This window comes from Maniola hyperantus, chromosome 3, assembly GCF_902806685.2.
Source record: "Maniola hyperantus chromosome 3, iAphHyp1.2, whole genome shotgun sequence".
Taxonomy (NCBI): Eukaryota; Metazoa; Arthropoda; class Insecta; order Lepidoptera; family Nymphalidae; genus Maniola; species Maniola hyperantus.
In genome coordinates this window covers 3,738,617-3,765,608 of record NC_048538.1, presented here as the reverse complement: position 1 = coordinate 3,765,608, position 26,992 = coordinate 3,738,617, and the positions used below count along the sequence as shown (strand labels likewise).

Genomic DNA, 26,992 nt, shown 5'->3' with positions numbered 1-26,992 from the left:
AACAAGAATACAATAACAATGTGGCTAATTCCATTGTACACAATCTCTAAACTAAACTAAAATTACATGTCTAAATCTAATACTATCCCTTTCATAATTTTGCTTGCGGAAAAGGATGGCACTAGATTTAGACCTGTTAATTTAGTTTAGTTTAGATATTGTGTACAAGAGAATCGGCCCCATTAACAAACTGGGCCAGCGCGGCGGTTGAGTCGTGAAATAGTAATAAAAATTCAGATAGACACACTTTCGCATTTATTATTTTAGTATTGAATATGGATAGTAGGTGCGTATCTTAAAAAATATGGATATCTAGCACAATATCACTAATACCTATTTATAAAATTGAGTATTTGACTACAACAAAAATAATTTATTTCTCAGTGATTATTAAATAGAGGATCTTCCAAAATTTTATAATTTCATTAATTCTTATACATAAAATCTCATTACAACCATTTCTAATTATTATTAAATGATAAAAATTTTAAAACAATAAAACATACAGAAAAACTTATCACTAAAAAATTTATATCTTCCAAAATACGTAAAATCGACGTCCTTTGTGACTTTTTTTTTTATTATTTATTTAACTAACGATTTAATATTTTATTATCAATGGTTAACAAATAAACTATTAATAAACTTAAATCTAAATAAAACCAACATTAAATTAAAACTAAAATAAATTAAATTAAATCTAAAACCTCATCGAGACCACCAAACCACTTTGTGAGTTTTAAGTTTAATAACTATTTTAAATTATCGACTAAACTAAAAAAGTACGTCATCATGATGTGACATCACATTCCAGTATTTCATAGAAATATCACATACTACGAGTAAGTGCGCACTTTGACGTTTGATAAAAAGTTACTGATTGGAATAGTTGTCAAATTAAAAATACTTACAGTACTAGGTACTTGTTATATCTACAGCTGTTATTTAAAAAATTCACAAGTAACGAAAGTATTTTTAAAATATTCGCAAAAATAAATTTTCCAAAATAAATACAGATCGGAATAAATGTCAATAATTGAACTATTTGAGCTGTATTTGCTGATTTGATTACTAGGCACGAATGTGGCACGAATACACAAACACAATTTACGCCTCACTGTTGAAATAAATCCGAACTAGGGAGCTAATAAATGCAAAGGTGTGTCTATCTGTATATACGGGGAGTAACCAGAACGCTGGCACAAACGAAGACAGGTGATAGTAGGTACCTACTGCTGATTACTAATAAGTATGACACCACAAGAAAACGCAAAAAATATATATATTAAAAAACCTATAATTTTGTAAAAGTTTACGATAATATTGCAAATAAAACATCTGACTTACGCTAGAGGTCTACGAACGTTGCGTAAGTAGGTCACTTTTAGTCAATGCCGTGTCGTAGCACAGAAGTACAACAGGATTTTACCCCCAGTTACCAGGTAGGTACTATTAAACTTTGACCGGCAATAAAAGTAGTATGGGTTGTGTGTACAATTCAGGATTTGTTATCTTGTTAACAATTGCATTTCATGGACCTTAAGCCTCACAGGAATATAGAAATCCTATGCAAATAAAGTCAGGGCTAACTTTTAGTTAAATTATAAATGAACGAAATTTAGAAATACGGAATGACAATAATTTTTAATAGTCGTTCAAAATATTTCGTGCGATTTTGATGAAAATATCTATAAAAAATATACATTACTAGCTTATGCCCGCGACTTTGTACTTTACTTTTTACTTTGACTACACATATTTCAAACCTCTATTTTACCCCCTGGGATCGAATTTTCAAAAGTTCATCCCGAACTGTCCAGTAATTTGAGAGCTGTGTGGTGATAAATCAGTCAGTCAGTTAATCAGTCAGCTTTTCCTTTTATATATTTAGATTAATATTACGGAATGAAAAATTAATCCGTACTAACCATACTTCCATACTTAATATTATAAATGCGAAAGTGTGTCTGTCTGTCTGCTAGCTTTTCACAGCCTAAGTATCCGTTAAACTGATTTCGATGAAGTTTGGTACAGAGATTGCTTGCATCCCGGGGAAGGACATAATTATACTACTTTTGATCCTGGAAAATCGAAGAGTTCCTACAGGATTTTAAAAAACCTAAATCCACGTGGACGAAGTCGTGGGCATCATCTAGTTTCTTGATAAATGGTTACTTTGTTTATAGAACCCTAAAGATAAAAATAAAAGAGGCATCAAAAGAAAATTTTATTATCGAAGCGAACTTTATAAATATCAGATTTACCTACTTTTATGTTTTTCTACGTAGGCGGTTCGTGGTTGGACGTTTCCGAGAAACTTTTGTAAGTATGTATTGAAACTCATCTTTCAACTGCGCTATCTTTCAATAAGTATTTTAATTTCTATTTTTGTTTCGTAGCTTCTTCTTCTCTCGAAGTAGGTATAACAAAACCATAAACTTACCTCGTAAATCTCATACTTCATACGGAGGAATACAACTCGGTGTAATAAATTCTGAAAAACGCAAAATATTTTCATTGAGAACACACTGTTTTTGTTTTTCAGGTTACCATAAGTTTTGATTTGATTTTGTATGTATTTTACTTTAATTTTCTCTAAAAGGCGATACAAATCTATAATATAAAAATGAATCGCTGAATGTGTTGCTTATCGCAAATCTCGACAACAGCTGAACCGATTTCACTAATTCTTTTTTTATAATATTCCTTGAAGTACGAGGAAGGTTCTTACGGAGAGAAAAATTTGAATAAAATCCTGATAAAGAATCGACTGTTAGGCGGTACAAAGTCCGCCGGGGCAGCTAGTATGATATAGAAGATGTACAATATACATAGATAGATGATGGTCTGCAAATTAGTCCGTGTGACTCTACTTAGGTTTTTATAAATCGGTTTTGATTTTTATTGATAAAAAGTAGTCCGTCCGTAGATACTGCGGTATGCAGGCTATCTTTGTGCCCAATTTTTTTACAAACATAACTTTTGTTAAATTAACTTTTTACACACTTTCGCATTAGTATAATAATAGTATAGTATGGGTTTTTAAAATACTATTTATTTATTTATTCTTCATAAGTTGCAGATAATTTACATAACGGATTAGAGTTCATTATGTTACTTACGAATTAACCAGTCTATCCCAGTTACCCTTAATTTTTTAAACGTAGACATCTTTCACATTATGTGAACAGATATTCTACCTTACGCTTCTATTCATGTATCTCCACAGTACATAATTACACCTACTCGTCTATAAATTGTATTCAAATTTTACACTTGAGCGGTCTCAGAATTCAGAATAGTATTCGTAGGTAGGCGAATCTCACTATTACTATAATTCGTGAGCTAACCGAGATATTAAACGCTTTTATAGATTTCTATATTTCACACTTCACAGAAGTAGAAATCTGATTTCTAATCTGTGTAATACGTCTGGGCGATCACTTTTCCTTTTCTTTTGAATAAGTAGTCCCTATTGACTTTTTTCTAAAACATTTGTTCAGGTATTTAGAAGTTATGGTAGAATAAAGAAACTCACATATGACCCATCAAAACATTACCTACACTTCTTATTTTGGCGGTTGTGTAAACAATTAAATGCTATCTGAATGCAGTATAGAATGAACTATAGTCTAGTCTAAAGACGTTTTTAAAATATCCTTCGTCGTTCAATTTTGTAGTCAGTCTTCCACCAGTAAACTTCACTTTCATACAATGCGACGGTGTTTTGTTTTTGTAAGTGATTATCATTATTAACAAAGACAACAAAAATTTCGTCGCAAAAAGTGTGTTTTTCTAATAACGGTTTCATTTCATCAAATATACCTACTCGAATCATACATCTAGAATGTATGTAGTAGGTACATAGTTTATTATAATTTACCTACCTTTATTTATTTACTATTTATTTATTTATTTGCTCAGGGAGGTTTCCGCGTCACCACGCCCTGAACGACATCCTCCGCAGGGCACTCATTTCAGCCAATGTGCCCTGTGTTCTCGAGCCACCAGGGCTGAGCCGCACAGGCGGCAAGCGTCCAGATGGCTTAACGCTCGTTCCATGGCAAAACGGCAAATGTCTGCTGTGGGACGCGACGTGCACTAGCACCCCCGCGCCAAGCCATCTGGACCGGACGTCGCGGGAGGCCTGCGCCTCTGCAGAGTCCACTGCCGCGAAGAAACGGGCTAAATATGCCCCTCTTCTGGGGAAATACCTCTTTGTTCCACTGGCGGTGGAGACGTTGGGTTGCTGGGGTGAGGAAGCGAAGGGTTTCGTGCGTGACATCGGCCGTCGTCTAAGGGAAAGAGGTTGCGATCCGCGCTCTGGGGCCCACCTGGTCCAAGGGTTGTCCATCCCCATTCAGCGTGACAATAGTGCTAGCTTAATGGGCACCTTTGGCCCAGGGACAACCAGGGGCGGACTTTTTGACGACGTTTAATTTTAAGTTGGTAAGGTTTATTTAAGTTTGTATGTTTTATTTTAATATTTTTAAGTACTTTTAATTTAGATTTAAGTTTATTTAATAGAATTGTATGTTATTATTATTTTAAGGTATTAAAAATAAATTTACTAATACTTACCTACCTAAAAATAAAATAATATTATGTATTATGGTTATATCTTCAAAGATTAAACATTAAATTGGTCATTTGAATGAGAAATTCCCATGAATACAATTCTCCACATAATTTTCTCTTCGTGTACGGTTAAATCCCGACCCATTCTCGCAATAATAGACGGCTCATATGCAAATATTGACAGAACCCTTTATGTAGAGTCGATTGTCATCCGGTCCGGACGTCCGGGAACATCGGAACGGGTTTTACTTACAGTGGAAACTCGATTAACCGGACTAATTGGTGTCGTTAGGGATTCGGATAGTCGAATGTATGAAGAAAAGCTGGTTTGTGCATATTATGTAGTTCACTATAATAGTACCTATTTTCAATTTTCAAAGTAAGATAACTATACCAAGTGGGATATCATATGGAAAGGGCTTTGTCTGTACATTCTAAAACAGATTTTTATGCATAATAGTTTTTGATTTATCGTACAAAATGGCGGAAAAAATACTCGAGTATGGAACCCTCAGTGTGCGAGTCTGACTCGCACTTGGCCGAACAATTTTCGGTTGGTAGTCCGGATAATCGCGAATCCGAATAACCGAGGGCCGGATAATCGAGTTTCTACTGTAATTGAACTGAGATAGAACTCTAGAGAGCTCTGCTTGGAGTTTCTCTACGTGATCAAATAGGAAATGAGGAGATTGCTCTCGGCCGGCGAGTCCCACACACCTTCCCTCCAGTTCCATTGCACGCATACATTCCAGGAGAAGGGGAGGTTTCGTAAATGCATTTCCCAGCGTTAAAAAAAAGGATGAAATGGCCCCAGCTCAGTATTAATGCTGCAGGTTTTAAAAATAAAACCTGAGCTTTTAATTAGGTACTTATCTGTAACTAAAAAATGTAGAGAGCAAGTTAGGTATTTCAGTTGATTGTAGAATTGAGTCGATAAAAGCTGCTAATACCAGAGCATGACCTCATAAATATGATAATTCGAAGGGCTCTTATTATACTGAATATTATTCTGAAATCTAACCTCGCTTTGGTATGAATTTAAGGTGAAACTATCTCTACATATTTGAATAGCAATGCTGAATAAAAGTGCCTACATAATATTATGCCGTGGCTTGTGGAAGTCCCTACAAGAGACTTATGTCCAGCTGTGGACGTCTATCGGTTGATAATTATGATGATGTACCTACCTTCCTAGTTTTTACTAGAAGCTGTGATTCAAAATGCTGAGTTTCTTCTATCGGCAGCCGTAAGAGAACGCAAATATTATAATGTAGAAAGCGAGTAAATATCTCGATTTATTTATTGATCTTGACTCGTAGATATTTCGATCCAGCCACATAGGCATTACTCCAAGAAATAAGCTAAAAATCATTATAGAATGAGGCCACTGACGCAAGTTCGTGCGAATTTCGTTCGTATGCAGAACCCGCAGATCTGTTTTGTCGGATGCGATAATGCCGATGATGACAAGTAACTTTCAAGACATAATAAGTCCCCTTTTATATTATGAAGGCCCCTTTGAGAACATTATAAAATAAAAAGAGAACTCGCAGGCATGCAGGTTTCCTCACGATATTTTCCTTCACCGCTAAGCAAGTGATATATTTTAAGTGCTTAAAAGTAAAACACACATAACTCCGAGAAGTTTGCCCGGGAGCGAACCCTGACTTTCCGAATAGGAGGCGGACGTCTTAAGCACTAAGCACTGAGGTGTGAGAAGTCTGCCAATCCGCACTTGGCCAACGTGGTGCACTATGGACATACTGGTCATTCTGTGATGATGGAGATCCCTATCATGAGAGAAATGAAACATTCGGTAAGTATAATCAAAAATGAACAATTTAGTATTATACAATGTCATAGTACATTATGTGTAAAACTATCAACGTCCCGAAAGTAATGGCGATATGCAATGGCTCAGCTGTCCTTATCCACGCGCCTTGATGTAGCTCAGCCAGGCTTTCCCCTGGAACAAAAATATCTTGTCAAAAACAATGTTTTCTTTTCTTTTTTTTTCGTTTTTTCTTGTTTTGTGAGCTGAATAAACTTTTATTTATTTATTTATTTAACAGACGCTTTTAATGGACGCTTAAGGCCTTTGTGCACTTATATACGTATTCGGATCGTATCCGTGATTCTTCGATGTGACCGTCATAAAAACACGTACCTACTCATTCGATTCATATTTTTACGGAATCCGTGATTCCACGGATGAGTGCCCAAACGCCCATAGAATGGGGACAATAACTTATGAACGAACAAATCTGACGTCAAAACGCACCTCAAGGGCTGGACAGCATTCAACAAAATAATTATAATAGGTAGGTATGTTACATGTAATTATTGTTATGCATTCAAAACTATTTTTGACTGAAAAAGACAGTCTAAATTACTTTTGCCTATAAGGATTGATCAGAAATAGTTTTAACTGATATTTATTGAGCTATTGATGTTTTAGGAATAGGAATTAGGATGCATTATGCATATGAAGGGAGCGCCGTCTTTTAATTATTGTGAACACTTTGCTCATCGACCGATTACGTCATCATCCCCACCGTTGTCGTGAGACTATAAAATAGGACGCGCTGTGCGAAACGAATCGTTAGTTGGTTGAGTAGACTAGTTGCGGTTGTAGTAGCTAGGTTAGTTAATCTGGTAGTCACTATGAGGGGTGGTGTGGAGACGATTTAGGTAGGGTTAGTTAGGGTTGTCTAGTCTCATTGGAGACGTTAGTGTCATGAGTCATAATTAGTGAGGGTTGTTATAGTTATATTTGAGGGTAGTCTCGTAGTGCGAGAAAGCCCAAGAAGGCACGGTAAATCTAAAAGGGGGTCTAAAAGTCTTTGTGGGCTTATAGCACTACACACCATTTACATATCGCTACAAATGGCTACTGTAATCCAATACAGGCGTTTAACCCTAGGCGCAATAACAATATACGTTACATCGAGTTATTGACGCAGAAGCACCCATCAGGAACATATTGGCAACAGCTGGAGCAAGTTGTACCGTATCGTGTTACACAACGAAATTGTCGTAAGACGTTGAACGATCACGTCCCCCAGGTACTGCAGTATCACGTAAACTTACGTGCCGTAAACAGAGCAGTAAGTACTAACGTAAAGTAAATTTTAGGTCACACAAAACTTCTAGTTTGCACGGAAACTATATAGGCGAGTAAATTTTGCGTGGATTCATAAATTTTTAGGGTTCCGTACCTCAAAATGAAAAAGGAACCTTTATGGGATCACTTTGTTGTCTGTCTGTATGTCTGTCTGTCTATCTGTCTGTCTATCTGTCTGTCTGTCCGTTTGTCTGTCGTGTCCGTCAAGAAAACCAATGGGGTGCTTCCCGTTGATCTAGAATCCTGAAATTTGCTACGAAAGTAGGCCTTATAGCACAAGTAAAGGAATAAATCCGAATATCGTTAATTTGTGGTTACATTACAAATTAAAATGTGTTCATGAACAATTAATATTAGTATTTTAAAAGTTAGATAACTATACCAAGTAGGATATCATATTATGAAAGGGCTTTGCTTGTACATTCTAAAACAGATTTTTATTCATAATAGTTTTTGATTTAGCATTGCAAAATATCGAAAAAATACGACTGTAATACGGAACCCTCGTGCGCAGGTCTGACTCGCACTGGGCCGTTTTTTAAATTACAGTCCCGCATTTGGCTACAATCATACTTGCTAGCAAAATATTTATTGAAGAAGGAAAGTAAACGTCTGTGCATGTGTAGCAAGCCGCATTATTAATTACACGTGCTTCGCAGAGCACGGAGTTAGTGACATAATAAAGTACCTTTTCTATGTTACATGTTAGAAAAGGTAATTTATTATGTCACTAACTCCGTGCTCTGCGGAGCACGTGTAATTAATAATGCGGTGGACGACGTGGATATAGCGGCACGGTTGACATTGCATTGTGTAGCGGCCTGCGTCATCATTTCTGAGACAAATGCTATACGGAGTATATGGAGGTAGTGGCATTATATACCTTTTATAACATGTAGAATGACGTGCGCGGTGGACGGTGCGGAAGCAGGGGCTCGGGCGACGTTGCATCTGTAGCGGCCCGCGTCATCATTTCTTACACGTGCTACGCGGAGCACGGAGTTAGCGCCGTTTGGACCGAACTCTGTTCTGACGCTGTGAAATAGAAAAGTACGGTGTATACTTATATCACGTTATGTTCAAGATAATTTTCCAGTTCTTTTACATCTAAAATACATAACTTAAGTTATGCTTAGGTAAGTTACATACCTAATATCCGATATCGCACTACACAAAAATTTGAATTACATAATTAAAACTAGCTTATGTTCGCGACTTCTTCCGCGTGAACTACACAAATTTTAAACACCTATTTCACCCCCTTAGGGTTTGAATTTTCAAAAACCCTTTCTTAGCGGATTTCTTGCCTACATCATAATAGCTATCTGCATGCCAAATTTTAGCGCGACCCGTTCTGTAGTTTGAGCTGTGCGTTGATAGATCAGTCAGTAAGTCAGTCAGTCACCTTTTCCTTTTATATATTTGGATGGAAAGAAAAGATTGTAAGAATTTCGGTCACTTGACGTACGTCTGCCCATTATGTTCCGATTAGTTACTTTTTATCACCAGGGTAGCTTTTCTTAGGTGCGATTTTTGAACTTAAACTTATCGTCTGTATCACAGCAGTAAAGGCCCGCCCTCCATGCGAAGGCCCCTCACTTCACACCGCAGGCTTACTGTGCTGCCGAGCTCGCAGACTTGCTCGGAAACTTCAACACCATCTAATAAGGAGTGATGGAATACCTGATTCCGCCTCTAGTGGTATCATCATTAAGCAGCGCTTCTCGTCTGTACCACAGCAGCGAAGGCCCGCCCTCCATGCAAAGGCCCCTCACTTCACACCGCAGGCTTACTGCAGACTTGCTCGGAAACTTCAACACCAGTACCACCTAATAAGGAGTGATGGAATACCTGATTCCGCCTCTAGTAGTATCATCATTGAGCAGCGCTTCTCGTCTGTACCACAGCAGCGAAGGCCCGCCCTCCATGCGAAGGCCCCTCACTTCACACCGCAGGGCTACTGTGCTGCCAAGCTCGCAGACTTGCTCGGAAACTTCTGCACCAGCACCGTCTACTATACGGACCGATACCTCTGCAAGGAAATAAAAAAATTTGGTTCGCACTAGAACGTTAAATAGTAGATAATTATTATCTTCTTAGTCCTATCATACGATTATTCGGTAAGAGTTGATGGCAGAAAAATTAAATAATTTACTCTTGTGCTAGAGAGAAATGAGCATCTCCCGATTGTGGATATTATAATGAAATTGATGATGAATTTAAGTTTTCGAGTTTATAGTACCTACCTACTATATTAAACTCTTATCATGTTTATTATAAAGTCAATTTGTATGTAATATTGTAACATGTACCATTGTACCTAGATATAATATTACTGGACTCATTTCAAACAGCTACCTACTTCCCTTCATCCTAAAACATTTATTATTCCGTAAATTTACGCCAAGTGCTTTAGCATCGGACTCATAAAGCGTTTCATTTCTTTGTTACGCACCGACATCAACTTACTGACAGTTTTTAGAGTTCCGTATCTCAAAAGAAAAAAGGGAACTCTTATAGGATCTCCTTGTTGTTCGTCTGTCGTGTCTTCCCGTTGTCCTATGATTATGAAATTTGGCAGGTACGTAGGTCAAGGCACAAGTAAAGGAAAAAAACCGAAAACCGTGAATTTGCAGTTAGAAAATAAATTGTATTCATGAAATAATATTTAGTATTTTCAATTTTTAAAGTAAGATAACTATTTCAATTATAATATCAACGTATCTTGCGAGGTGTGAAAAGTAGAGTATTGAACTTGGGAGTAATACTGTCTTAGTCTTTGGCGCCCCTAAGTCCCGCGCTTCACTCAGGATTCTAGATGCAACACCCTCGCTACGCTTGGGAGTTACTCTGAACTTCCTCGTTACGCTTAGGATTTATCCCGGTGCCCGTGACGTAAGACATTTCATTACCCCCATGTTGAATAATCTACTTATTGCCTTTGTATTCAGCCGAAGTGTTAATGTTTAGGTTTCAAACGTATTCGTATTTCGTGCAAACACCGTAACACTAATCTAAAATATGTTTACTATAATAGCGGCACGCTATGATGGCCGGTTTGACGTTTGTCCGCTCATGAAGTTCCGTATTAATTGATAACGACTTTGAAGGAAATAATTGTATTACTTTATTGACGATAGTGATGTGCAGAGATTCATAAATTTTATCGAATGTAGTTTTAGGTTTAGGACTCAAAATTTATTTATTAAATTGATTTCTTAAATGTATACAAGTGTAGAAAAATCAGTTTGCACCATTTAAGGGGTGAATGTACTTGTGAATATGAACAATTTTCACTATGTGGACAAACCTCTGAAATCGCAAAAAAATATCAATAAATTTTTAAAAATGGAATCTAATACGATCGTCACATAGGATCGCTGGCTAGCACAACTACTACCTCCGGCAAACTCGCGTCAATGCTCAATGCAAAACAAAGCAGTTTCGAATTGACGTTGCTTCGAAAAGTATAAACTGTCAGTGCAATGCGATTGTGATATAGTTTTGACCTGGCTTTGGATTTCAAATATTGATACTGCATTACTGTTGACCCTTGCTCGTTAATTTGGACTCTGTTCAAGCCCTTTGTTGTGGATTTCGTCGATATGACCGAACGTACGCAGAGAACTGTTCTAAATAGTCAGACACGTGAGTTCCTAATACGCCTTCGTAACTATTTCGATCGTGAAGCTCAAAATGGAGGGCCAATTTTACCTATAACGTCAGTGGTTGAACGCGTAGCTGATGCGCTTAATATTGGACAACGAACTGTTAGACGGATAACTAAAAAAAAATATGGCGAGACTGGCACAGAAGAAAATAAACTTCACACACCAAAAAAGAGAAAACGAGCAAAACCAGTCGTAGGCATCGATAGCTTTGATGCCGATGCTATCCGAAGACATGTTTACGGCTACTATTTACAGAAGGAGTATCCAACAAGAAAAAAGTTGGTGCATTCACTGAAGGAAGCTGGATTATTCTTCGGTGGGGAAAGTTCTTTAACGAAGATTTTGAAGACCATTGGATTTCGATACAAAAAATGTAACAAACGCAAAATATTGATGGAAAGATTTGATATAGCGATGGCAAGGTATACTTTTTTACGGCAAGTGAAAGAAATCAAAAATTGGCAAAATGTTGTGTTCTTGGATGAAACATGGCTTAATGCTAACCATACTGTAGGCCGTTCTTGGAACGATGACACAGCAGCATCTACTTCCAAAGTTCCTGTAGGAAAAGGATCGCGACTTATAATTTGTCACGCCGGAACCATCAACGGGTTTGTCGAAGGTTCTCTCATGGCTTTTGCGTCAAAAACCACTGGAGACTATCATGAAGACATGAATGGAGAAAAGTTTACTGAATGGTTTACCTCAATGTTGTGTAGCCTCCCTGAACCATCTATTATAATTATGGACAACGCCCCATACCACTCGATGCAAATTGACAAGCCACCTGCCCAATCCCAAAAGAAAGCTGATATCGTCGCATGGCTTCGTAAAAATGGCGTAGATGCAAACATGAATATGTTAAAAGCGGAATTAGTACGTCTTTTAAAAGAAAACAAACCAACCAAGATCCGATACGTCATTGACGAAATAGCATTAGAACATGGGCACAGAGTTATACGGTTACCGCCTTACCATTGTGAGTATAATGCGATTGAGTTGGTGTGGGCTCAAATTAAGGGATATGCTGCAAGACACAATACAGAACCCCCATTTACCACAAAAAAAATGCTAAAATTATTAGAAGAAGCTTGTGAACATGTGACTAAAGGAGACTGGGAAAAGGTTGTGAATAGAACTGTTAAATTAATAAGGGAAGATTATGAAAGAGATGTGAAAATAGATATATTATAGAAAACGAACATATAATTATTAATGTATGTGATGATAGCAGTGACGACAGTGAAAATAGTAGTATGGACGAATCTGATTAATTATGGCCTTTTGTGGCACCTTTTTCGGTATCTTTTGTATTCATATGTTTCTTGTGTGCATATAAAGTATGTATATTCATTTTCGTTCAAATATTCAGTTCGTTCAAATAAATTAAATAAACATATACATTTTTGTTTTATTAAACCTATTTAATCAGGTACAAAAACAAAACTTAATTGTTTTTTGTTCGAGAATAAATTGACATTCCACATCACTATTGTAATGTGTCAAACCGGCCATCATAGCGTGCCGCTAGTGTAAGTTGTCAATTCGCAACTTGAAATACTCGTACGCTATTTGATTGCCCGCATGAAACTGCTGCGTGTGCTTTCCAAAGCGATATTCAGTCTCCTATATCTAAAGCTTTCACCAGCTAGATTCTGACTATTGGAGAGAATACAATTTGTGTACGCACAGCCGCAAAAATGCTGACTAAAACAATAGATCCAATTTATCTATGAACAAAGGACCTAATCAATTTGATGGCCGATAAAATTATAGAATAGAAGGCCATGCTTCGGTATGTGGTCATGCAGACGGATCACATTACTACCCTCACACATACCATCATCACCATTATGATCAACTCATCGCCGGCTCACTACAGAACACGGGTCTCCTCTCAGAGGGAGAAGGGTTTTGACCATAGTCTAATACGCTGGTCAAGTGCGGATTGGCAGACTTCACACACCTTTGAGAGCATTATGGAGAACTCTCAGGCTTGTAGGGTTTCTCACGATATTTTCCTTTACCGTTAAAGCAAGTGATATTTTAATTACTTAAAAACGTTAGGGGTAGAGATACCTAAACGATGTACTTGCGAACGCATAGAACGAAACTATGCTATATGTATTTAATGAAGAACGAACGCAAAATTAACATTATTTTTTAATGGTATGGATAATCGATAACTTTACACATGAGGCACATACAAATATAACTTTTATTTTATACAGGGTTACTGGTAGAGTTCATCAAAAGTTAATAAAACATAAAATTGTATGTTTATGAATGCAAAAGTCGCACCGAATATTGCGGGGCTTTATGACAAAAGTTTCCAAGTGTTGGACATTTATTACGCTGTGCCATCAGTATTTTTATGCAAACTATTAAAATTGTTTGTTAATATTTTATGATAGCGTAAAAAAGGTGGAGGCACGACACAGAGCCTCAATAGCTCAACCGGTAAAGGTGACTGAAAACCGAAAGGTCGACGGTTCAAACCCCGCCCGTTGCACTATTGTCGTACCTACTCCTAGCACAAAAATTGACGCTTAGATGGAGACGAAAGGGGAAGGGGAATATTAGTCATTTAACATGGCTAATAAATCTTTTTAAAAAAAATTTAGAGGCTGGTGAAGGAGGTTTGAAAATTTTTCACTTTTGCCAGCAGTCCCCGCTGATTGCCTTTTTTATTTTCAAAAAATGTCACTAATTTTACTGAAAAAACTGAAATTTTCAATTTTTTATTCATTTCTCGTAAACAAATTATATTATCAGTACCTATGTAAAATCGGTTCCATTCCGGACACGTCCGGGATAGCGTCCCACTGACCCACGCGTTACTGATAACACACTATGTAGGACCTTCCATTATTATCTTCAGTATGATGCCCGTGATATTATGAGAATTCAAAACGATGCATATACCTTATATTACTAGCTTATGCTCGCGACTTCGTCCGCGTGGACTACACAAATTTCAAACCCCTATTTCACCCCCTTAGGCGTTGAATTTTCAAAAATCCTTTTTCAGCGGATGCCTACGTCTTAATATAATATTATTAAGCTTTGCGTTAATAGACCAGTCAGTCAGTCAGTCAGTCAGTCACCTTTTCCTTTTATATATTTAAGACTAAGATTTAGGTATTTACCGTATTTACGGCATAGGCCTAGGCCTCCAAAATTCAACAACTATAATGTTGGCCAGCGTGGTAGACTATGGCCAAACCTTTCTCATTCCCAGAGGCTCAGGAGTGAGCTGGCGATGAATTGACGACGATGATGATGATGATGAGATTTACAACTTTCAGTTGATCAGCGGCGCTTTTTCACTAACGAGTCCATTGCAGGTATAATACGCGACAGGTCGATATCGCGATGTACGGGAGCGGTGTGCAGGCTCGACCGTACTAAAGGGGAGATCTCCCACCGAGCGGTTGGTTGTGCTCGGTAGCGCCAGCTGGGCCGACGGTTATGTCTTGAAACTTCTATATATAGTCCAGATTGCAGAAAACTTCATTAGTGCGATTACTATCGGCTGTACATTTGTTCGGGACTACGTCATCGATTGAACAGCGCCATCTAGTTTCTATTGTGGTAACCACCACAAGGGGTTGGGACGCCCCGCACATCCGCACAGTCCTCGCGCTAACTCCGTGCGGAATAGCGCGGGTAACGTGCGGGCGGGCGTCCTACCACCTCATAGCCCAATTGCCATCTCGACCCGTGGCGTACTATATGCAAGGCAATAAAAATAATTTTAATGTTAGTATCTCCTGAATCTACATTCCGTACAGTTCACAATATAGGTTTTAACTTTTAATGTTTCATCCAGTCGGTCGGGAAAGTTGAATAAAATAAACCTATTCCAGCCACGTGCGGGATTGCGACCAGTCTTCAACCCGCACACCTATTACCGATAGCGGAGCTAAGTGACCCGAGATATGGCAACTTTCGTTTTTCGTACTTTACGATTATTTATTACATTCCTATTATAATGTAAAGGATTTTGAGTTGAGTTGCTTAACGGATTGTTTTTTTTTTATTTTTTTTTTATTTTATTTGACTAACCAACAACATTTACACATACACAAGTATTTACATACAAAAGGATTTATAACTAAAGGACACATAGCATAAACGTTAACAACTGGCTAGTACAAAAGATTTAGGTACAATGATGTTATGACTTTAAAAGGCAGTAAAGTAAAGCAAAATGTAATAAGGAATTAGCACGTTAAATCGGTTACGTCTCATTACAAACTGATTAATTAGCTCCCTTTCGTAGGGAGATAATGACGTTACGACGAAAGCAGGTTGTCGTAGAATTAAAAATATTTAGCTGTCGATCTTTCTGATGAAGCGTATTAAATTGATGACAGATGCGATTGAGGAAAGAGTGCGTCGCAAAAACAGTGCGGCAGGGCTTAGTTGGAAATACGTTGTAAGTGCGAGTTGCTCGTTTTGGGATTTTACAATTTAGACCTATTTTTGACAAAAGTGTGGTATCCGTTTGATTGTTGATGATTTTATGCAGTAGGATTGTATCAAGTAGCATACGGCGCAAGCATAGAGAATCGAGTTTAAAATATTTTAACTTGTCTTCATAAGAGGAATTGACAAGCTTTCTATTGAATTTAAAGATTGATTGTGATAGTTCTAATAAGTTTCAATAATTTTGTAAAGTGGTGATAATAAAAAGAATACCCGGCTGAGTTTGTTGTGGGCTCTTCTCAGACCTGGGCGCGTTTGGATCCCTCCTAGCTTTAGTTTTAAGTTGCGTAATAATTATCACCACTATATCTTAGAAATCCAACATCTGACCATCAAAAAGAGTTATTAATTACCTATTTTGAAAAAAAACTTTGACTTTGACTTTATTAATTGCAACATTTTATTTACAATAGGGTCTTAGGGTGAGATCTATAGAGCGCACTCTGACTTAGCTTAGATTTAAGACAGAGTTAAAACGAGACAGAGCTATACCTCTCACATAAATCTGTCTCGTTTTAACTCAATCGTAAGTCTGAGCAAAGTCAAAATGCGCTCTATAGATCTCTGCCTTAGAATTATAAAAGTCCAATTATAATCTGCCACGCAATGGCGCGCAATTTTACAATAGTACTTACATTTTTCAAAGTGAAGTAATGAAATCTCGAAATTAAGCCTACGTGGCATTGACTCGAATGGCCTACTTTCACAAAGTATAGGTTTTTTTTGGAATTTTCGCGTTTTTTTGGTGTTATCATATCATATCATATCAGTAATCATCAGTAATATCACCTGTCTTCGTTTATTGCCAGCGTTCTGGTTACCCTCTGTATAATATGTATAGAAAATTATTGACTTACCAGGCACCCTCAAAGTGACCCGCGCAGTCCTCGGAGGATGGGCAGACAGTTGGCAGTCGTAAAATGCTGCGTCCGACTGCTTCACTTCTTTTATCTGCAGCCTCCAGATGTCTGGCGGGATGAAGCGAGCTGAATATCTAAATTTTTAATAAAAAGGTTTCTTTAATATATATATAGGTAGGTATAGTGCGCGCCAGGTTAAAGTGGCAATAGGGGTGTGAGGCGGGTGTGCGGGGCGTACCCTACCCGATTGCTTCGCGACCTGTCGCTGACTTTTTACTTACTCTTTACAAAGAACACACCCTCAAAATTTCATGTCTCTAGGACCAGCGGCTTAGGCTGTGCGTTGATATATAAGTCAGTTAGTCAGTCAGTCAGGACTTTGCATTTTATATTTATAGATATAGATATAGATATATTTATTTACTAATTTTGTATACAACATATAACAACTAAATCCATTATTCTAATTTTGAGAGTATGTTCATAATATTGGTATTTTTTATAAGTCGCTTTCTACAATTTTTTGTTATTAAATGTGTGGCCGAAGTTTCACTCAAAAGCGTGAAATCAGTAAAACGCCTTCCGCAAGATTTAAGATTTGAATAATATTTTTTAATAAAATTAATGTTTTGTTAACTATATTCTATTAAGAAGGGATTGATCTATAATATTTTACATTTTTTTCAAAATCGAAAATCGGGCATACGGTCTCTTAAGATTATATTTACCTGTCATCTGCCGTATACTGCTGTGTGCCAGTTGTCAGCAATTCCATCGGTTGTTCGTCGTTTTTCCGACGTACCCACGAAACCTGCAACAAGAAAAACGCTTGCATTTACCATCTCCTGCATTAGTATCATTTAGAGTTTAACACGTACTTACTTTGAACCATGAATTGATGAATGTATGTATGTATGTAATGTATGTATATTCGTTATTGTACCGAATTTAATCAAAATCTGGTAAACTGTTGGGCCGTGAAAAGCTAGCAGACAGATAGACAGACAGAGAGGCAGACAGACACACTTTCTTATCACGCCCCTATCATTACCCCTATTATAAATGTGAAAGTGTGTTTGTTTGTTGGTTTATCCTTCAATCACGTTGCAACGGAGCAAAATGCAAAAAATCACATCGATCCGTTCGATGTGATTTTTTGCATGGGTATAGTTTAAGACCTAGAGAGTGATATGAGCTACTTTTTATCCCGGAAAATTAAAGAGTTCAAATAGGATTTTTTTAAAAACTTAAATCCACGCGTAGGTGCGAAGTCGCGGGCATCATCTAGTAATAAGTTAAAGTATGGATTAGTTGCCAAAGCCATCTGACAAAGTAACTTGAAAATAATTTTGGTGATTACTCATATTATTATAACGAGGACGTCTAATCTGCCCTTTGGTCTATTTTTAAGTAAGTAACGAAGCCCACACGAAACTTCCCAGCTCTATATCTGATTAAGTTTATGGCGTGTAGTGCGATGAAATATGTGTATTTCCCCAGAGGCGACTCGTCGAGCACTGATCGAAGCGACCTTGCTACATCTTTATAGTTTATTAGCTTATGCTCGCGACTTCATCCGCGTGGACTACACAAATTTCAAACACCTATTCTACCCCCTTAGGGGTTATTCTATTCTATTCCGGTGCGCCTATTTTATGTAGTAGGATAGGACCTCATAAATTTGCATGCAATGTCTGATTTAATTGGATTACATCTACTTCAATTAGCAAGAACATCTGTTATAGGGTTAGTTATAAATGCTAATTGGCTATCACGATTTCTAGTGCTGTAGATCATCACTGATCTTAATTAGTATCACTAATTATTGTATGCATTAGGTATTTACATGTAGATTTGTAATGTTGAATGAGATTTGAAGATAATTTCTTTGTTCATTGAACCGTCTCGCGAGATGATCTGGAACCATAACATAACAACCAGTATATACTAGCTTATGCTCGCGACTTCGTCCGCGTGGACTACACAAATTTCAAACCCCTATTTCGACCCCTTAGGGCTTGAATTTTTAAAAATCTCTTCTTAGCTGATACCTACGGCATAATAACTATCTGCATGCCAAATTTCAGCCCGATCTGTCTAGTAGTTTGAGCTGTGCGTTCAGCGTTGATAAATCAGTCAGTCAGTCACCTTTTCCTTTTGTACATTTAGAAGAAGAGAAGATAAAAGTAGTGCAACGCATGGATCAAACTGCTGGGTCTAGAAAAAGATTTAGCATCAAGTACCTACCTAAGTATTCTCTTAGACTTAGGCCTCCAATAAGAAAGAATTTCGAGAAATTACAACGGAATTTTCAAAACAGAAACCACGCGGACGAAGATGCGGGGATAAACTGGTAATATAGTTTTGAGTGTGATCGACTTACATACCTATTAATTTGAGTATTTACATAATCCACGAGTATTGTATTAGTGTATTAATTAAGTACGTAGTAATTAATCACCCTGGGACTGGTTCAGAATTGAACGAAAATATGATATGAAAATACGTGATCAAATTAGAAATGAGGAGATCCGTAGGAGAACTAGAGTAACCTACATAGCTCAACGGATTGCGAAGCTGAAGTGGCAATGGGCAGGGCACATAGTTCGTAATACCGAAGACGTTTGGGTCTCAAGGTGCTGGAATGGCGGCCTCTTACCGGAAGACGCAGCGTTAGAAGACCCCACACTAGGTGCATGGACGATATCAGACGAGTCGCAGGGAGCCGCTGGATCCAGGCGGCGCAAGACCGTGGCGTGTGGAAGTTCCTACAAGAGACCTATGTCCAGCTGTGGACGTCTATTGGTTGATGATAATGGTGATGATGATATTTCCGGAATTGGAAATGCGTCAAAATATTGATAATTTAATGCATGATACACTACAAGTTTTCATCATGATCATAAAAAATTCTTCCATAGCTTTTATAAAAAAAGCTTTGGTTTGACGTAATACACAATAGGCAATAGGTAATTTAAACACAAAATTGAACAAGTTTTTTCTCAAACGCAATTCTCTTCCAAGGCCAATAGCTCTAGAAAATTTATTGATTTTTTTGTATGAAGATTGAATAGGCCTTGACTGCAGTTACACGGTACACCTGACCTGATATACCTAAGTGGTGCAGTCTAGAGTCGAGCTTGCTTGCCTAGAAGATACCTACCTATTGAATATCGTAGTTAAGTACTTTACTTTGCAGGTGGAAAAACTGTAGGTATATCCGAAAGAGCATACTTGATATTAGGGTAATACCTAGGTACCTAACTTGAACATGATACCTACAATTTCATTCGCGTGGATTTACTATTTAGGTTTTTTAAATATCTCGTTTAAACTCTTTGATTTTGCAAAATAAAACGTATCCTATATACGTCTCCGGGATATAAGCTATCTCTGTGCCAAATTTCGTCAAAATTGGTTAAACTCATGGGATGTGAACACATTTTGTTTTCCCTGAGGATGCTACTTCAATTCCAGTCAAAAAAGTGCGGCTACAGGATTTGACAAGGAAATGTGAAGTGTAGGCGAACACAATAGATCGGAGATGGTCGAAGTGATACGGGTATTCAAGAACCTGCATAGCCCCAAAGTATAAGCCCAGCAGGGGACTGAAGGCCAAAAGGATAGGGTATTGATGATATACTGATATGAGCAAGTGAAAGTGTGGAAATGTACGGTAATGAGGGTGGAACATACTTATTACCAGTTTATCGTGCAGCGCGTCCACCTTGCAGTCCAGGAGTGCTGTGGACCCCACCAGTGCCTCGATCTCTGGCCCCGCTGCCACGTATATGCTGTTGCCGGTGCCGACTCTATAAAAAAGAAGAATCATTAGAATACCTAACATCTCTAACATTTTGGACTTATGTGCGTTCTAAGTAATTAAATATCACTTGCTTTAACAGTGAAGGAAAACATCGTGAGGATACCTGCATGCCTGAGAGTTCTCTGTTCTCCAAGGTGTGTGAAGTCTGCCAATCTACATCTGACCAGCGTGGTAGACTATGGCCAAAACCCTTCTTATTCTGATAAGTTAGTATAGTTCATTTTCTGTAAGGTGCGCTCTATAGCTGCCTTATTTTTACTCTAAGGGTAGGGCTATGTGACGCTACCACTGAATGTGGTGGCTGGGTGATTTTCCCCTCTGTGCTAATTTACTGAGGCGGTTATTCCCTTCTGTAGGTACTAATTTACTTTCAAACAAACTGAAGTCAACGGATTTATTGATTCAATCTGAACCCGAAACTAAGTTCGTAAACAATGAAGTAGGGAAAGCAAACAGAATAATTAATGCAAATTCTCAACAACTATGTAAGTGCGAGTGCCTATTACTTGAGAGGCGCAAATGAAATTATCCTCAGAATTTGTATTCGACTATTGTAAGCGAACAAAGTTCATGTAAATAGTATTCTCTGGTATATTATATTGTCTCAGTTTCGCGCTGTCATCTATATATATAAAAGGAAAAGGTGACTGACTGACTGACTGACTGAATGACTGACTGACTGACTGATCTATCAACGCACAGCTCAAACTACTGGACGGATCGGGCTGAAATTTGGCATGCAGATAGCTATTATGACGTAGACATCCGCTAAGAAAGGATTTTTGAAAATTCCACTCCTAAGGGGGTGAAATAGGGCTTTGAAATTTTGTAGTCCACGCGGACGAAGTCGCGAGCATAAGCTAGTTGAGTATATTTTTCCCATCTACGATGATTGCTAAAGGATTCAATAAAATAGTTAAAGAATAATAAAAAAATTCAATCAAAATTTACACGATATTCAAGGACCCTGAAATATCAGGGGGGTTTACAGGTTAAAAAAAAACTTAATGCGAATATGTTAAGTGACTGAAAAATATCAGGGGGTTTCCAGGTAAAAAAAAAACTTAATGCGAATGTGTTACCTAAGTGATTGAAAAATATCAGGGGGTTTCCAGGTAAAAAAAACTTAATGCGAATGTGTTAAGTGATTGAAAAATTAGCCCTTACAATTGCAAAGAGGTTACAATTGAACGCTTGAAAAAGCATTTCAAAGGCAGCTTCATTTTCAGTATAAACAGTAGACACCCTGTGACATCTCGAGTGATAAAAGCCTTCGCTTCCCTTTACACATTCCACCCTTCCTATTACATTTTACAAAAACATTCCTGTAGTTAACATGTTGATTTTTATACAAGCTACAATCCCCTACTGAATTGCGAGGAATTGCTCTACTGATTGAGGAACTGACAGGCTAAGTAACTGTCACACTGACTGACTAATGGACAGAATGACTGACAAAATGAAAAAAAAAAACCCGGCAAAAGGCGAGTCAGGCTCGCGCACCGATGATTGCGTACTACAGCCGTATTTTTTCTACATTTTGTACGATAAATACCGAACATAAAAATAAATAAAAATCTGTTTTAGAATGTACAGGTAAAACCCTTTCATATGATACCCCACTTGGTAAAGTAATCTTACTTTGAAAGTTGAAACTACAAATTATTTGTTCATGAACACAATATTTTAATTTTTTTTCGTGATGTTATCACAATTTCGCTGTTTGGTACGGTACCGAACGGTACTGCACTATATCCATGGTACGATTTTAGGCATTTTCTAGGATATCTTAGAAATAATATCCGGTAAGCCAAAATCGTCTACGCTACTGAATTATGCTACATATTTAATATGCTATGTTATGCTTCGAAATATTATGGTAAATTATACAATATCGTAAAAGAGCCGACAGACGTAGGATTTGCATGCGGTTACCATAATTTGTAGCTCAAATAAGCTCCCTTTAAGCATGGAACACACAAACGACAAAAGTGTCCAACGCGGTTGTTAGAAGCTACAATACAAGGAACTGTAGGCTTAGTATAAAACTTTACATCTCACCGATTTTGATAGAATTTGCAGCGTCAAAATATTTTAGCGTTAAGATAAAATGGTCCTTAAACTACTTGTTTTTCGGCGGTTCATTTTTATATAGAAGAAAAACAAAGAAGATATAGAAAGATGTATTTTCCCGTTGATTTTCCAAATAATTTCTTTCATACAAACATTGCCCTGACAAATATAAGCACAACAAAAAAAGAATTAACCAATTTGGTGCAGTCGTTCGGAAGTTATGCGCGTACATACATTTCGGCGATTAATTTTTATATATTTAGATTTATTGTCGTGCAGTTTACGTCGTGCTTTCAGTCAGTTTCAGGCTTTAACTGAAACCTTTCTATAAACGATAACACACGTGTGGGAATAAAAATAAATAATCCTGATCCGGTAGCGGAAAATTTGTACCGCTATGATATTTTTCCATTAAACTTATTTTTATACTATCGATTTATCTAGCTACTCAAAATAAATATTTTTATAAACCGGTCAAGTGGGTTCCTTACCATCATAAACAAGAAATGACACTTGTTGATTTTTGTGTCATGTAACCACAAATTAACGATTTTTGGGATTTTACCCCTTACTTGTGCTATAAGACGTTGCTACCTTCCAGATTTCATGATATAGGTAAACGGGAAGTACCATATTGGTTCCCTTGATGGATCTTGACGGACACGATAAACAGACAAACAGACAATATAGTTCTTTTTTATCTAGAGATTACAAGACCGAATTTTTAAAAAATTCTCATGGGATAGAGAATAGGATTTATATTTTCATCCAACGAATATACAATATACATATACCTAAAAATGAAAAGGTGACTGACTGACTAATCTATCAATGCACAGCTCGAACCACGGGACGGATCGGGAAATTTGGATTGCAGATAGCTATTATTTTTCTACACTTTTTCTTTCTTTCTTTCTATTATGACGTAGCCATCCGCTAAGAGAGGATTTTCGTAAAATTCAACCCCTAAGGGGGGGGGGGGTTGAAATTTGTGTAGTCCACGCGGACGAAGTCGCGAGCATAAGCTAGTCCGAAATAAAATTACAACTTACAACTTACCTCTCATTTCTGTGCTGATGTGTGTTTGAATACGTATCAAATATGTAGTTGAGCAATGGCGCACTGGACCCAGCTTCCCCTGGTTTGCGTTTCCTCTCCAAAGCCATCGGCTGAAGGCTCGGATACGTCACCGCAGGTTCCATATGACCATTCGTCGTCACGTTCTCGTCCCGTAGCACATTTACATCCCACAACACATTCACAACCCGTCTCTTTCTATTTATTATGTCCTTATCTAACATATTTGCCACAATAGCACCGTTATCTAAACTTTTGTACATTACGTCTGTGCCGTTCTCACAACACATTACTTTTGATTTATCTATTTTCTCCGTAGTAGAGAAATGCTTAGGTTCGAAACTATGTAGAACATTGAGGGAGTAATTAAAGTTAGGGTTGGTTTCATTATGTGAGGCGGTGGTAGCGTACAGCATTTGATAGACCTTATTTATCGTTGGTTGGGTTTCATTGGTTTCGTTCGGAATTGTCGAGGTGTCAGCGTCCGTTCCTGTTGGGAAAAAAATGTGGTAATTTATTTCCAAACGGTATTTACTATTGAAAATACATTTTATCTTAGATTGTGAAAGAATTCGAACGTTTTTATCCTTCGAAAAATATACTTTGGTTACCTTTATCTTTAACATGGCAAAGAAATATTATATTCATGAGAGAAATAATTGTCTTCGATTTTGTTTGTCTTCACTTATTATCAGCAAATATGCTTCGTTGTAAACATCAATTCATTAATAATTAGACTATGTTAAAAATAAGCTTAATATATAGGTACATACAGCCGTGATAGCTTAGTGGTTAAGACATCCGTTTACCCTTCGGGAGGTTAAGAGTTTGATCCCGGACACGCATCTCTAACTTTCCGGAGTTATGTGCGTTTTAAGCAATTAAAAATATCAACTGCTTTGCAAGTGAAGGGAAATATCGTGAGGAAACTTGCATGCCTAAGAGTTCTCCATAATTTTGGTACTTAAAGGTGTGCGAAATCCGTACTTTGCCAGCGTGGCGAACTATGAGCAGGGTATAATGACCTATACCCTGCCTATTCTGAGAGGAGACCTGGGTTCGGTAGTAGGCCGGCAATAGGTTGATCATGATGACTAGTGAATTACTACTGACATCATCATCATCAACCGATAGACGACCGCTGCTGGACATAGGTCTCTTGTAGGGACTGCCACACGTCACGGTCTTGCGCCTCCTGAATCCAGCGGCTTCCTGCAACTCGTCTGGTTTCGTCCGTCCACCTAGTGGAGGTCTTCCAACACTGCGTCTTCCAGCACCTTAGTACCCCAACGCCTATCGGTTTTACGAACTATGTGCCCTGCCCATTGCCACTTAAGCTTCGCAGCCCGTTGAGCTATGTCGGTTACTCTAGTTCTCCTACGGATCTCCTCATTTCTGATTACTGTATTAATATTGTTACTGTACAAATATAAGATTTAACCAAGCGAAAATAAGTAATAAACGATTTTTTTAGCAAGACGAAAGTAAGTATGTATAAGACTATTAGACATTATAGATAAGTAGCTGTGCACGCTTTGAATGCATAGTTTTTTTAAACTCTTTTAAATGAGAAAACTTTACCTCTGTGCCGCCGCTCAAAAACGTTTCTTACAAACTTTCCACTTCAATATGTGTTTCTACTCTATCGAGGAAGGTTTTAAACGTGTTAAAACTTTAAAGAGAATTTGCCGAAAAACTGAACATTGGGGACTTGAAACGAAGCCGACCACATCTTGTTTGTTTTGGACGTTTGGTAGCTTGTTTTTGGCTAACTATTCAAACCTTTTACTGCAGTAGTTTAACTGAGCATTGCAGTCTGTTGCAAATTTAATCAGTACCAATTTTATCTTTATCGTAAACTAGCTTATGCTCGCGACTTCGTCCGCGTGGACTACACAAATTTTCAAACGCCTATTTCACCCCCTTAGGGATTGAATTTTCAAAAATCCTTTGTTACCGGAAGCCTACGTCATAATAGCTATCTGCATGCCAAATATCAGTCAGTCAGTCAGTCACCTTCTCCTTTTATATATTTAGACTAGATGATGTCCGCGACACCGTCGCGTCCGCGTGAATTTAGGTTTGTTAAATCCCATGGGAACTCTTTGATTTTCCGGGATAAAAAGTATGTCCTTCCCCGGGATGTAAGCTAACTCTGTACCAAATTTCATAAAAATCGGTTTAACAGCTAGGCCGTGAAGATAGACAGACTTAGACATACAGACACACTTTCGCATTTATAATATTAGTATGAATGGAATAGTAACTTTTAATGTTTGTCAGCGCAACTGGAACATTTTCTAGATTAAAGAGACACCAGTATATTTAAAGTAGGTATACCTAGTCCGCGACAGGTCAAGATGGCAATCAGGGTATGAGGCGGGCGTATCCGCATCCACGGATGTCAAACTATTGGCATTCGCAACAACCCTGTTAACCTTTGAGAACATTATGGAGAACTCTCAATAACTCTCTCTAATGTTCTTAAAAATGTGTGAAGTCTACCAATCCGCACTTGACTAGTGTGGCAGACTATGGCCTAAACCCGTCTTATTCTGAGGAGCGACCCGCGCACCGTAGTGGGCCGTTGATGGGTTGATTTTAATGTTGATGAGGAAGTATAATGTAATAAATTTATTTAAATTGAGTTTCACCTACGAGCCTACGAGTTTTAAGTAAGAGCCGACCTTTGCGGTATGAATAAATATTTATTAAAAACTCTTATATTATTTTTAATGAAAGGCGAATTTATTTAATTAATGTTTTTCGGTGGAGCATTTTAAGTGCAACCTAAAAGCAAAGTGGGAAAGAGAATTTAATTTCTTGTTCAAACTTGAAGTATTACGATGATCGCATACTCTAGTATGCGAGCAAGCTGCAAAAGCCGCAAGAAACGTAATGTGACAAATGGGTATTTGACTCCAATTTTTTTATTACTTTATTATAAACTAGGATAAAAATAATGACGTAAACTGAAAAAACTAACAAATCAATCAAATAACAAAAAAGTTATAAGCATTTAAATATTTCTGATTAGACAGAGATAGCGATATAGCATTTTGACGTCACACCTTACTAATGCTATAGTAGCTTCGTGCGGTTTCATACGAATTTTCGTTTTGCGAGAAAGTGATAGAAGACCCTCCCACTCCAAAATTAAAATGCCTGTAACTTTGTAAATCTTCGTTGGATTTTAATATTTTTTCCAGCGTACGTCATTATTTTTATCCTAGTTTATAATAAAGTAATAATATTTATCAAATTCAAAAGTAGGAAAATACCTAAATGCGTT

At 37.5% G+C, this 26,992-nt stretch overlaps 1 protein-coding gene across 1 annotated transcript in view; it reads right to left on the bottom strand.

Annotated features, from left to right (window-relative positions):
• Positions 1-6,399: 6,399 nt before the first annotated feature.
• Positions 6,400-26,992, bottom strand: part of LOC117996408 (uncharacterized) — a 73,011-nt gene continuing 52,418 nt past the window's right edge. The window contains exons 3-9 of the mRNA XM_034984464.2: positions 23,683-24,190; positions 20,428-20,536; positions 17,453-17,535; positions 16,722-16,858; positions 9,554-9,734; positions 8,586-8,737; positions 6,400-6,544 (exon numbers count right to left, since the gene is read on the bottom strand). Coding sequence (XP_034840355.1) covers positions 6,426-6,544; positions 8,586-8,737; positions 9,554-9,734; positions 16,722-16,858; positions 17,453-17,535; positions 20,428-20,536; positions 23,683-24,190 — 1,289 coding nt within the window. The 3' untranslated portion in view covers positions 6,400-6,425. The remainder of the gene's footprint in view (positions 6,545-8,585; positions 8,738-9,553; positions 9,735-16,721; positions 16,859-17,452; positions 17,536-20,427; positions 20,537-23,682; positions 24,191-26,992) is intronic.